At 40.9% G+C, this 13,307-nt stretch overlaps 1 protein-coding gene across 5 annotated transcripts in view; it reads left to right on the forward strand.

Moving 5' to 3' along the window:
• The first annotated feature begins 1 nt into the window (after position 1).
• NTN4 (netrin 4) overlaps positions 2-13,307 on the forward strand; it is a 111,306-nt gene continuing 98,000 nt past the window's right edge. For 2 of the 5 annotated variants that reach the window (XM_005882367.2, XM_014530049.1), the window contains exons 1-2: positions 304-554; positions 3,143-3,672. In XM_005882367.2, the coding sequence (XP_005882429.1) occupies positions 494-554; positions 3,143-3,672 (591 nt within the window). In that variant the 5' untranslated portion in view covers positions 304-493. Of the gene's footprint in view, positions 58-302; positions 555-3,142; positions 3,673-13,307 lie in introns of those variants that run through there. The other 3 variants (XM_005882365.2, XM_014530048.1, XM_005882366.2) reach the window with 3 other exon arrangements.

Consider the following 13,307-nt stretch of genomic DNA (forward strand, 5'->3'; position numbering starts at 1 on the left):
ACATGGGGAGCTGCGCGCGGCTGCTGCTGCTCTGGGGCTGCTCCGCGGTGGCCGCAGGTGGGTGGTGACGCGCCTGGCCCCCCACCCCTCTTCCCTCGCTCTTAGGTACTCCGCTCAGGACTCGGGGTGCAGGGGAGTGCGCTTCGGGAGCGCCGAGCTCAGCGCCCGAGGATGAAATGAGTGGCCATGTTCCGCCTCCTTCCCCCGGTCTCCGCAGTTTAAAATACTATTGATTTTTTTTTTTTTTTTTTTTTTTTTTTTTTAAAACACATGCCCTTGGATAACCCGATATCATGGGTGCGCCCTGCCGGAGATACATGACCTTGGTTTCTTTCTGGGTTTGGGTTAGTGAAAAACTGCCTTTCCACTTTGTGAGGGAACAAAGGACCAAGCTCGCCATCCCCCGGCACTTCATGGCCTGAGGAATGATGGGGAGGGGTGGCCCGGCGACCCTGGGCGCGCGTGGGCCAGGGCTGCTCTCTCGTCGGGAGAGATGCCTTCGTGCCCGACCTCCTGCGGGGTACTCGGGAGCCAGGTAGGGACACCGGGACGAGGTGAGTGCCCTCTTGCCGGGGCAATGGCTGGAACGGAGTGAGACCCGGGTTGGGACGGTGAGTGGTGATCGCTCTGGGTTGCAAGGAGCGGGCTGACCGCGCCTGGGGAATTGGTACCCTGGCCGAGGCTCCGCGGGAGGTCGGGGGCGGGTCTGCTCCCTGTCTGGGGAACGGGAAGACCGGCAGGGGCGTCGTCAGATGCGCTCTCCCTCCCACTCCCATCCCGGCTTTCTTGGGCTACTCTTGGCCACCCGTTCCTAGCTCGCCCTTTCTAAGTTTGGGAGCTCCTTCTGCTCCTCTCCCTCCCTCTTGAGGGTCGCCTGGTTTCCAATTAGGCGTAAGTGTAGCTCAGTGTTTTAGGGCGAAAGAAAGTGAGGGACTCGTCAGCTGTCGGGTCTCTCACACACATCTCGCTTGCTCCAGAACGGAGAGTGTGGGCTGGAGGGACCGACTGGTGGCTAGCGAGCATCGTTTTCCCCTTCCCTTTGGCTTCTTGCACTCTGCCCCCCGAGATGCTGGCTCGCAGTAAAAGCCAGGCTCTAGATTCTAGAATCTGCATCCCAAACCAGCCAGACTCATAGGAGCATCCTTGCCATACTTGACTGGTCACTTTCTTAGCGTTGATTTCCAAGTGTCTTGTCCACCCACTATTTATCTGGCTTCTAACTTTTCCGGACTTCTTGTTAGTTGAGGTGCATTGAAAATTATCCAGTACTTTACCCAAGGAGCCTTAAAGGTCCAAGATTTTGCTTTATTTCTTCCTATTTATGCACCCCCTGTGTGGACTTCTCCATGCTCCCCTAACCACAAAGTGAACTTTAATAAACCTGTCCCTTTCCAAACCATGTTACAGCAAAAACATGCAAGCAATCGAGAGGTTGTAAATAAATATCACAAGCCAAGTGTTTAAAGTCAAAAATACTTGTACGGGCAGTATATGATTTTCCCTGAAATGCTTTACAGGTGAGTCATAGCACATTGTGTGTTTGGGTGATCTTGGCCACAAGCAACTGTTGCCCCAGCTAACCAGAGTCCAGGCATGATGCACACTTGGATGTGACGTGTAAAGAATATGCCTCAGGAATCCCTTTCTTTTGGTTGCAAAGGCCATGCGGGCTGTTGATCCTCCGTGTGTGAAATATCTCTGTTTTAATCTAAGCTGTCATTTCAACAGTGCTGTGATAACAGTTCAGAGGTGCTCCCTCTTCAGAAGCACAAACGTTCAATTAGCCAGAATTTGGGGTTTCACTTCCTCTTCTTTCTTTCCCTGTCTGTTTTAATGTTTAAAATAGACGATCTTACTTACGGTATTCATAATTAAAACAAGAAACCCAAATTAAAGGATTATAATATGTAGTCGGGATGTTAATAAGTGGATAATGTTTATCATTTTAAGTAATTTTGAAACTTTAAAGTCTGTTGGATCTTTGTTTGGCTGGAATCGCATGTTTCTTTAAGAAGGTGCTTTAGTTCACAGATAATGTTTAAAGGTGCTATTGGTGGCAGCCAGTCTGTAAGCATTCTCCTGTTAAGCAAACAGGTAACTACTATATAACCTGTCCTAGAACTCAAGTGGCAGAGAGCATGTCAAATAAGCTTCTCTTCCATTTGGCAGTTTAGAGGGTTTTTTTCTTGGTTATATTTACTTAATATTAAAAATAGCTATTGCACATCTGAGTGCCCATAGTTTCTAGCTTTGCCTCCCAAATGTGATCCCATTGTCTATTGATTAAATATTTCACATTGCTTTTCCTAGGGAATTTGTCCCTTCATATTTTTTAAAACTCAGTTCATCGTAACTGTGGCCATTTCAAAGCCAGCTGCCTTTATCTTCTTCTTTTCAAAAAATATATTTTATTGATTTTTTACAGAGAGGAAGGGAGAGGGATAGAGAGTTAGAAACATTGATGAGAGAGAAACATTGATCAGCTGCCTCCTGCACACCTCCTACTGGGGATGTGCCTGCAACCAAGGTACATGCCCTTGACCAGAATCAAACCTGGGATCTTTCAGTCTGCAGGCCGACGCTCTATCCACTGAGCCAAACTGGTTAGGGCTGTCCCTTCATATTTTTGGTTTAAAAATGTAATAGATTCAACATTTCCTCCTTAATGCATTCTCATAACTATGTTAGATAATGCTAATGACTGAAATTATACTTAAAAGACTAAGTTGGATGACCTTAAACACATTATTGTTTGGGGTATTATTTAAGTCATGATATCAAAAACAAATAAGTATATTTCAAATATAGAGAATGTTTAGAAAGCAAAGTACTTGAAAAGAGTTAGGCCTGTTATCTTTATCCCGGTGTTCCCACTTTCCTTCCTTTTGCCCTTTCCCTGTAGTGATTTTATTTTCCTTCATGTGAATTTTGCATCTGAGCATGAAATGCACACTCACACACTTGCATACACAAATGAGGTATAAATACAGAGTAGTATTCATGCTCAAATTTGGTAGGATTTCCTCTTTACTGAAAGTCTCAAGCTCTTTAGGGATCACTTGACTGTTGAAGATGGACTAGGTGGACAGAAGAGCTTTCCAGATGGGTTTGTCTTGAATAACATATGCTTTCCCTTCCCCAGGGCTGAGTGGAGTAGCTGGAATGAGTTCCCGCTGTGAGAAAGCCTGTAACCCTCAGATGGGAAATTTGGCTCTAGGGAGAAAACTCTGGGCAGACACCACCTGTGGTCAGAACGCCACTGAACTGTACTGCTTCTATAGTGAGAACACTGATCTGACTTGTCGGCAGCCCAAATGTGACAAATGCAATGCTGCTCAGCCTCACCTGGCTCACCTGCCAGCTGCCATGGCAGACTCGTCCTTCAAGTTTCCTCGCACGTGGTGGCAGTCTGCTGAGGATGTGCACAGAGAAAAGATCCAGTTAGACCTGGAAGCCGAATTCTACTTCACTCATCTAATTATGGTGTTCAAGTCCCCCAGGCCGGCAGCCATGGTGCTGGACCGGTCCCAGGACTTTGGGAAGACATGGAAGCCTTACAAGTACTTTGCAACTAACTGCTCGGCTACTTTTGGCCTGGAAGATGATGTTGTCAAGAAGGGAGCTATTTGCACTTCTAGATACTCCAGTCCCTTCCCGTGCACTGGAGGAGAGGTAAGGGCACACGTTTAAGTCTACACTGTACATAAGGTAGAAAAATGTTACCAGCCCACATTTTTTTAAAAGTATGAAGGTATACTTGTAGCAACATGAATGAAATTAGAATTTTTCATGAGCTTTATTTGTCATAAATTATTTCTCGCCCTTAGACATGGATGTGTAGTCATTTTCAAGCAGGTTGCCCACTGACTGGGTTTAAGTTGGAATTCTAAGACTTTAATTTTTCTTTTTCTTTTTTCAATATCATCATTCTGCTTAAGAGGTTTGAAAGGCTAATAATTTAATCAGTTAGCAGGACTACTTACTGTGCTTCTGAGGGAGCAGGAGTTACTGAGACAGCCTGTTCCTGGAGCCCATGCTGGTATCTTCCTGAAACTGTTAACATAAATAGGAAGTAAATAAAAATAAAGCCAAGGGAGAAAAAAAAATCTGTCAGAAGGATACGTTGTATAACAGTGGAGTTTTATTGTTAAGATTACAAGAGTGCATAGCAAACAAACGAAGGTAGTTTTGTTTTTGTTTCAATGATACAAAAGTTATTTTCATACTCACAGATACATCAACCAATTCAGGGTCTTGGGTCTATCCTGGGCCCAAGACCATCTCAATTTTATTCTGCAAAACAGCCTCCTTAGCTATTAGTCCCTTTTCTATATAGGGTGATTTCTCTTTGTTTCATATTTCCGTTCTCCTAAGGGGGAAACAGATCTTTTAAACTTATATGGATGTACCTAATATACCTCCAGATATATGAAAAATTTCAGAGAAAATTGGGTGAAAGCAGATAAAGAGAATAAAATACCTTCAGAAATATTGATTTATAAAAAAGAGCAGAGAGAAAGTATGAAATTTCTAATTTTGGTACATGTCATAAACACACAGATTAAATAAGTGGTTAACTTAGGGGGTGATTTTGCCACCATCCCCCTTCTCAGGGGACATTTGGCAGTGTCTGGAGACATTTTTGCTGGGGAGAGGGACACTACTGGCATCTAGTAGGTGAAAGCCAGGATGCTGATAAATTTCCTACTGTGCACATGACAGCACCTCTCCCATTCCCAATAAAGAACTATTAGCCGTAATGTCAATAGCATAAAGGTTAAGAAAGCCCAGACAAGTTGTTAGACATACATCTAATGCATATAGTACAATGGCTACAGAGACTAAGAGAGGCACTCTTTTAGCAGTCATCTATATTTCTATTTGCAGATTTCCCTGGTGATAGTATTTAGTAACATTTATTGAGCCCCTACTATCCCAGGCACTGTACTCAGTGCTAGTAACTGTGCCTTTGGTTTGGGCGGGGGGCGGGGGGGGGGGCGTTGCTTGCCTGGGGCCTTGTGAAAAGGTGGGTTTGGGAAACCCTCCCCCCCACTACCAAAGGCACATATGGACTTTGCCATGTGATCCAGCTATTTCTTCTGTGTGCACTTTGCAGACCAGGAATAGTGCCACTGGCACCAGAACCAAAGGATGTGGCACACACAGTACACAGACTATTTTCCATGTTTCTTCACGGTCCCTAAAGTTGGCTTAATATTGTAAATCCATGTGCACCCTGCCATGATAGGCATTTTTAAAGATACCAGGGGGAAAAAAGAGACAGATAAGTTAGACTCATTGTTTTCTTATGTGGAGAACACTTGGTGTTGCAAACAAATGAATGGCTTGAACTCTCAAATTGCTTTGGAATTGATCCACAGGCTGATATCAGCTTCCTACATCTCAGTGCTACTGGGCCATGTGTATCTACGAAGTAGCAAAAATACAGTTTCAGTAACCAGATGGCAGGCATGCTTGCTTAGCAAACATTATATTGAATGTATTACAGTGGCCCAGCAATCACTTAGAGATGACTAAGGTAACATTTAGTTAACCTATAGTAAAAACAAAGATCTTATCTTTTTAAAACCCAAACTACTTATTGTCATCAATGCTTACATCAAAATTTAAAGCAGATAAAGACTAAAATCTGATAGTTATTCCAATGTACAGTCGCATTTTAAATCTAGTTTTTAGATTTTTTTCATTGTAGTTATTTCCACAGACATATTTCAATGGCAAACAACAAACAAACAAACAAAAAACATCAAATGCCACCTAATTCCCTCGAGAGCAAGATTTTTGAGTGTACATTAAACCATCTGGAATTTCCTCCCTTTAGAGGGCAGGTTGGGGAAGGAGTATTTCCCTCCTGAATTAGAGAGTAGAAGAAAGTCTTCCTCAAAGGAAAAACCAGGGCAAGCCTTCCCAGAAAATATTAGTAACCCACCTCTTCTATGTTGCTCTGGAGTATCAATTAGTTTTAAGCTATGAATTAATTTCACAGTACACCTCTGTATCATCAATCTATACCTTTGGAAATGGAGTGATGAGAAAACTAAGCCAATGAATCTAGTATCAAATAAGTAGTTTCAAATTTCATTTATTGCTTATTTATAATATTACAGACCTATAACTTCCTTCATTCTATATAAGACTTCTTAAGACTTCGCAAGATATTATCCTACTACTTAGGCTAAGATAAATATATCTCATACTTAATTTATTTCCATTGTTTATTCCAAAATACTTCTTTGGGCTTTTCAGGCCTTAGAGAGCCTGTAGTTTCATGTCTAACACACCAGATACCTACATTTACAGAACTGAAGGCACCAGTCATCCGAAAGAGGACTTTAAAATTGTAGGCCTAAAAACCCACCCAGAAGAATACTTTTAATTTTTAAATAATATGTATCTTTATTGATTTCAGAGGGGAAGGAGAGGGAGAGAGAGATAGAAACATTAATGATGAAAGAGAATCATTGATCAGCTGCCTCCTGCATGTCCCCCACTGGGGATCGAGCCCTCAACCCGGGTATGTGCCCTGACCAGGAATTGAACCATGACCTCCTGGTTCACAGGTCAGTGCTCAATCACTGAGACATGCCAGATGGGCCAGAAGAATACTTTTAAAATCAAAGTTAAGTCTGCTATAAAGAAACTTCCTAAACTGCCTGGCTGGCTGGTGTGGCTCAGTGGTTGAGTGTCGACCTATGAACCAGGAGGTCACGGTTCTATTCCTGGTCAGGGCATTTGCCTGGGTTGCGGGCTTGATCCCCGGTGGCGGGTGTGCAGGAGGCAGCAGACCAATGAGCCTCTCTCATCATTGATATTTCTATCTCCCTCTCCCTTCCTCTCTGAAATCAACAAAAAAAAAATGTAAAAAAAAAAACACAACACTTCCTAAACTGACCAGCAGTTTCAAAGAATGGGGTAGGGCTATCCTAAAATGTGTCTCCTTTATAGGAGGGCAGATTGAGATTCGGAGGTAAAAGTTAGTTATGTCATAGAGCAAGGACTAAATCATAAGTCTTCTGGCTTTGAGTCTACTATTTGTTCCATAAAAACTATGTTCTTCTCCACTATCAACCCCCCAAGAACTGCTCACAGAGAGATTATATGCATATCTCTCTCCTTGCTCACTCTCATAACATTTTGTTATTCACTTGTATATGACAAGAAGGTAAGAAAGAATTTGCCCAACAACATTCCTCAGAATAGGAATGTCCTCTGAGATGTCACTGGTGTTCTAGGAATAGAGGTTCCATTCCAAACCAGGTTGGGAAACACTGACTGGGCTTAACAAATTTAAACATTTATAAATACATACATATTCACATTATTTATCCTGTATCCCCAATTGGGAAATATAGGCTGAAACACTTCCAAACTCATTTATCCCTGGGACCCTCTTTTTTTAGAACTGCAGTTGCTATCTCTCAGAACTCCAGAGATCCCCAGAGCCCAACTTGGGAAATGCTTGGGTGAAGGTATAAAGTGCTCCCCAAAATCCTGGCAAAAAACACAGCCAGGGGGAGATGTTGTTCAAAGGGTACAATATTTCGGTTATGCAAGATGAATCAGTTCTGGAGATCTAAGGAACAGCAAACATGACTATCGTTAACAAGACTTTATTGTATACTTGAGGCCCAGTGCATGAATTTGTGCACGGGTGGGGTCCCTCGGCCTGGCCAGAGATCGAGGCTGATCGGGACCCATCTCGCCCAAGTCCAGATGGGGCCAATTGGGGCCAGGAGGTTGGCTGGCTGGCCCCCATCGGGGCCCCTCAGGGCCGCTGGCCTGGGGGAGGGACCACGGGAGGTTGGCTGTGGGAGCGCACTGACCATCAGGGGGCAGCTCCTGTGTTGAGCATCTGTCCCCTGGTGGTCAGTGCGCATCATAGCTACCGGTCATTCGGTCAACCGGTCGTAATGGTCTCTTAGGCTTTTATATAGAGAGATTTGAAATTTACTAAGAGGATAGATCTTAGTGTTTTCACTAAACACATGCAAAAAAGTAACCACCTGAGGTGATGGATATGTTAATTAGCTTGAAAATGGTGATTATTTCACAATGTACTAGTATATGTATATCCAATGATCAAATTGTACACTGTAAATAAATAATAATTCTTAATTTTCAAATATACCTCAATAATTTTTTTTTAAAAGACCCAGACAGGCTTGGTGCTTGGCATGGTTAGACATCAAGGCCCTCTGTCAGTTGGGGACTTAGTCTCCTATTTAGCTGGAGTAATAAATAATAATCACCTTGAAGCTAAAGATGATAGGTTAATTAGGCTTTTTCAGGATGAAAAGAAGCACCTCAGATTAGCTCTGGGTACAGAAAACAAGTAAGTGGGGAGATGTCGCAAGCTGTTTTAGGGCCCACACAGGCCTCATGGAACTGAAATTTCAATGATCACTATTTAGGAAACAGCATCGTTTCAGTGACTCCAAAGCAACTCTAAAGGAATGTAGTTGTCATCTCCTTAGAAGTTAGCACCACTTGCTCCCTGTTCTATTAACTTATTATTAGAAGAACTCTATTCAGAATTGGATAGCAACCAACCAAACGGCATGGATATTTTTTTCCAGGGCATTATGAATATGGAATACTTTATGGGAGGCAGCAGCACAGAGAAGCCAAGAACAGAGGGGGTTTGGGTCTCATATGAAGGACTAGGCAAGGATTGTTAAATAGGGTAAGGATTGCATCAGTCTTATTTACCCCTGTATCCCCAGCATTTGCTTGGACCACAGTAGGCAATTAATAAATCTGTAACTGAATGAATGAACACAAGAATGGCATAAAAGCAGGGGTGAGTAGGAGAATATCTTTAAATGACACAGATGGAGGAATGAAGTGCTTGGGTAGGGGATATGATTCAGAAACCCTGATTTACATGGAGAAGCTGAGTTGGTAATAATAGGGCATAAGCTGTGGTTGAGGAAAGGCGATTAATGAAAGATCTTAAATAATATTTATTCATCCATTTATTCATCAAGTAATCTTTGAGTTTCTGTGTGTGATCCCATTCCAGATGCTGGGGATATAGCAGTGAACCAAAGAGATAAAAATTCCTGTCCCCATGAAGTTTAGGTTTCAGTGGAGGGAAGGGGAAGATAGAGAACAAATAATTAAGTAAAATATACAGTATGTCAGAGTGTGATGGTAAATCAGAACTAAGGAGAAAATAAAACAGGGTAAGGGATGGCAGGGAAGGGCTTGCTGTTTTGAAAGTGATTAAAAGATTTGATAGAATAAACCATGATAAGAACTTTGAGTTCCTGGTAAGTTTTCAGGAGCGAACAAAATCTGTAATTAAGGGTTTCATTTCTTCCCATCTATAGATATGGGAAAATGAAGTTGTGTGTTAAAATGACAAACACTGGTAAAAATCCCTCTGACTAGTGTTTCTTAGAATGAGAAAAGGAAGCTAAATGTCATCGATGGAAAAGCATATGACTGATGAGTAATCTGAAGCCTAAAGAAAGTTAAGTGACTGATTTGTGTACAATTACTCAGCTGAAAGCTGTACTTCCTGATGTCAAGCCCAGTGCTATCTGCACTAGGTTAAACTTCCTTTGTGCCATGCCAGGCAGTGTGAAAGATACAAAAACTATATGCATTCCTTTCCTTCACAGTTCTTATAATCTACTGGGGAAGAGAGTAAATATTGCAATTTATAGACTGATTTATTAAATAACATGATATAGTACATGCTTAATTTCCCCAATATGTTGTACAGATAATATGCCTTTCAAGATTCAAGTATTTATTTGTCTATTTAGGCCAGGGGTGGGGAACATCCGGCCTACGGGCCATATAAGGCCCGTGAAATCATTGGTTTGGCCCTGCCAAGGCATTAGGGGTGAGTTAATTAAGTGTTTGACCAAATATAGCAGGCTAATTTTTTAAGTTGATAATTTTGTGCTGCCCAAGGATGATGTTATAAATATCCAAATGGCTGTTGGCAGAAAAAAGGTTCCCCACCCCTGCTTTAGGCCATTGGAAAGATTATGTTTCAATACCTCATGATAAAGTCAGTATGGCACAAGTGTGCAGAAAATGATAAATGACTTACTCAGGTTTATACAGGTATTTACAGTTATAATGTGCTAAGCCATATTTCGGATTTTTAAACTTAAAAGATAAAGCAAAGTAGTACATGAGTAGGACTATTTTCTAATTGGTCATCTGTTTCTTCGGTCACTGAAATCTGCGCATGCCTATTTCTGCAGTATCAATGGTCAGGAATCCTAGTGGCAGCTAATATCAGTTGAAGCCTTCCATGTGCCAGGCACCCTATAAAGTGTACTGTACCCCTTATTCTCACAAGAACCAGTATTAGACCCATTTTACAGACAAAGACACTGAGACTTAGTGAGTCTAAGTAACCTGTTCAGAATCAAATAAATAATAGCTAACCTGAGCCAGAGTTGGGATTATTAGCTTGCCTTGAAATCATTTATATGATTAAGCTTTATTATAAATCCAAAATATAAAAAAAGCACCAAATCCTATACTAAAATTAAATTGCTATAGCAATTATTAGGTATTATCTACCACTTACTGTTTAACTGATAATTTGTAAATGGTTGCATGAACTTTGCATAAAAAAGTAGATGTTTTTACATTGATAGGAAAATTATCTACAACAAATAAAGATTGTTTGCACTTAGAGCATTTAAAATGAGCTAAATGTGAATGAGTATCGAAGTTCTTCCATACCACTTTGCATAGTTTTATTTGATTGGTTTGTTTTAGGGGGGAGAGGAGTACAATAGTTTTTATCAAGACAGTAACTGCTTTAAGCAACTTTTCTAACTTAGTCATCCTATGTATTAATGTTTTACTTTGAAGTATATTCTCTGCTACAATTTTATTGAACTTCCTTGAAAAATAGAATATTATGTATATTTGTTTAGAGTGCTTCAATTATCCACTCCCTGGGGCTGTATACCTTTCCTATAGGGGTGAGGCTAGAGATTTATAACAGCACATTTCCCAAAAATACCTTTAGTTTAAAGAAAACCCACAGGGTAGTTATCAATTAAAAGTGTTTAAAGAGGTGACATAAAAATTAGAATAACCCCAGAGATCAAATCAATAAACTTTGATTTATTGATTTCAAAAGAGGATTTTTTTCCTCCAAAAATGCCTTCTTTATAGCTACTTAAAAAAATCTGTTTAGCATCTTTTTGCTTAGTATTTGTCTGATTCAATGGTTTAACTTTGCCACTATTTGGTTAAAATAGTCTTGAAACTTTGAGATAGCAGATTTTAAATGCTGTGTTAGTAATTAATGGATTACATTGAAAAATTAAGACTGGACAATGAAGAACAGTTGAGGAGCAGGCGCCTGGAAGTCGGGTATATCTGGGCATACATGCAATGGAGAACCCTACATATTATAATGGGATTATTAGAAGTTGGGGCTCTGGAAGATGAGGAAAATGAATCATGCCAAAGAATATGTAAGTTACTACAGTGTCTGAAAAGTTGGTGAATGTAATCTCTCCCTCCTCTGCACTGCCATGCACTTTGTGTCACTCACATGTAGCTGAAACATCATGTCCCCTATCTCTTCTACTCCTGTAGTGTTTGTTTCTTGAGCAACTTTGTCCCTTCTATCATTGTATATGTCCCTTCCAACCTCTGCACCTAGCACGCTTCCCCTACAAGGCAAAAATGTCCGAAATACGTTTGTTGAATTGAATTACATGAAAAGAACGAACTATACAATCATAATACTGTTTATTAACTGTGTGGGGTGATATACATCTAAGTATTAATCTTTTCAAAGTAGTCATGATTCATTCATCCTTTCTACAAATATTTGTAAAGTATCTACTATGTGCGAGACACTATTTCAGGAGTTGGGGGTACAGAGAAGTTAAAATTTTCTGCTCTTGAGCTTATATTCTAAATGTAAGGTGCTAAAGAAAGTAAAATATATAGAATGTTAGGTAGTGATAAGTGTAAATAAATAAATAAAAAAATAAAGCAGGGAAGGAAGCTAGGAAGTGGGGAGGGCTGTTTTGTTGTTGTTGTTTTTAATGTTTAGATAGAGCTCTCAGGGAATGCCTCACTGAGACTTTTGAATAGGACCTGAAAGAAAGAGAAGTGAGCGGTGAGCACATCTAGGGAAAGAACAAAGGCCCTGAGGAAGTCTGCCTGGTGCCCTTAGAACTGTGCGGATGCTGGTGTGGAGTCAGAAGGGTCAAAGTACAGTGTAGTAGGTGAGGTCAGGGGTCAGAGATTATGGGGTACTGTAAGTAAGAAGATACCCAGGATGGCCCAAATTTATACCTAGATCAGTTAAAGCCTGTTAATTATTTTTAACATCCCCTTTAATTTTTAAATTGGTCCCAATTTGAACCATAAGTGATTATTTGAAGGCCATTGCTTTTACTCTGAATGACACTGGAAGCCATTTGAGGTTTTAAGTAGAGGGGTGATATAATCAATGTATTTTGAATAGGATCACTCTGACTTGTATGTTAAGAAAAGATCAAAGTGGGAAGGAGGGAGACTAGTTAGAATGATGTTGAAATAATTTAGGCTAGATTTAATGGTGCATGGACAGGAGGGGAGCCATGGAAATGGTGAAGAGTGGTTGAGTTCTGGATCTATTTTATGGAGAGAGTCAATAGCATTTGCTGAAAGGTTGAATGTGGAGTGTGAGAGAAAGAGAGTAGTAAGGATGTTTTTAGCCTGAGCACCTGGAAGAGTAGAACAGCCATTTACTGAGATGGAGAAGATTCTAGGGCGAGCAGATTTGGAGAGGGATGCCAAGAGCTCATTTTTGGACACATTAAGTATGAGTTGCCTATGAGATATCCAAGTGGAGACACTCAGTAGGTAGTTGGATCTGTGCGTTTAAAGCTCAGAGGAGAGATCTGAACTAAATATATAAATTTAGGAGTCATCAGTTTAGAGATGATATTTAAAGCTGTGAAACTGGATGAGATCATCAAGGGAGTGGGTGTGGATAGGAAAGAGGAAACTCCAAGTGCTGAGCCTAGGGCAGGATCAAACTGCCATTACCAAAAACACTTCTGAAATGGCCAAGGTTTACACGCAAGCCAGTCTCAGCAATCTATTTGCCCAACAGTTGTTTAATTAAGCAGCAATATGAATTGAAGAACATTGAATTACCACAGTTAGAACAGTAGGTGTGCATTCTAAAATGACAAGTGAGAGAGAAGGCATGAGAGTTGCAACATGAAGCTTTCAAAAGACAAACCAAAACAAATAGGGGAAAGGGAAAGCACTGATTGGATAACAGATGATGACGGAAA

The sequence above is a fragment of the Myotis brandtii genome, unplaced genomic scaffold (assembly GCF_000412655.1).
Source record: "Myotis brandtii unplaced genomic scaffold, ASM41265v1 scaffold708, whole genome shotgun sequence".
Lineage (NCBI taxonomy): Eukaryota > Metazoa > Chordata > Mammalia > Chiroptera > Vespertilionidae > Myotis > Myotis brandtii.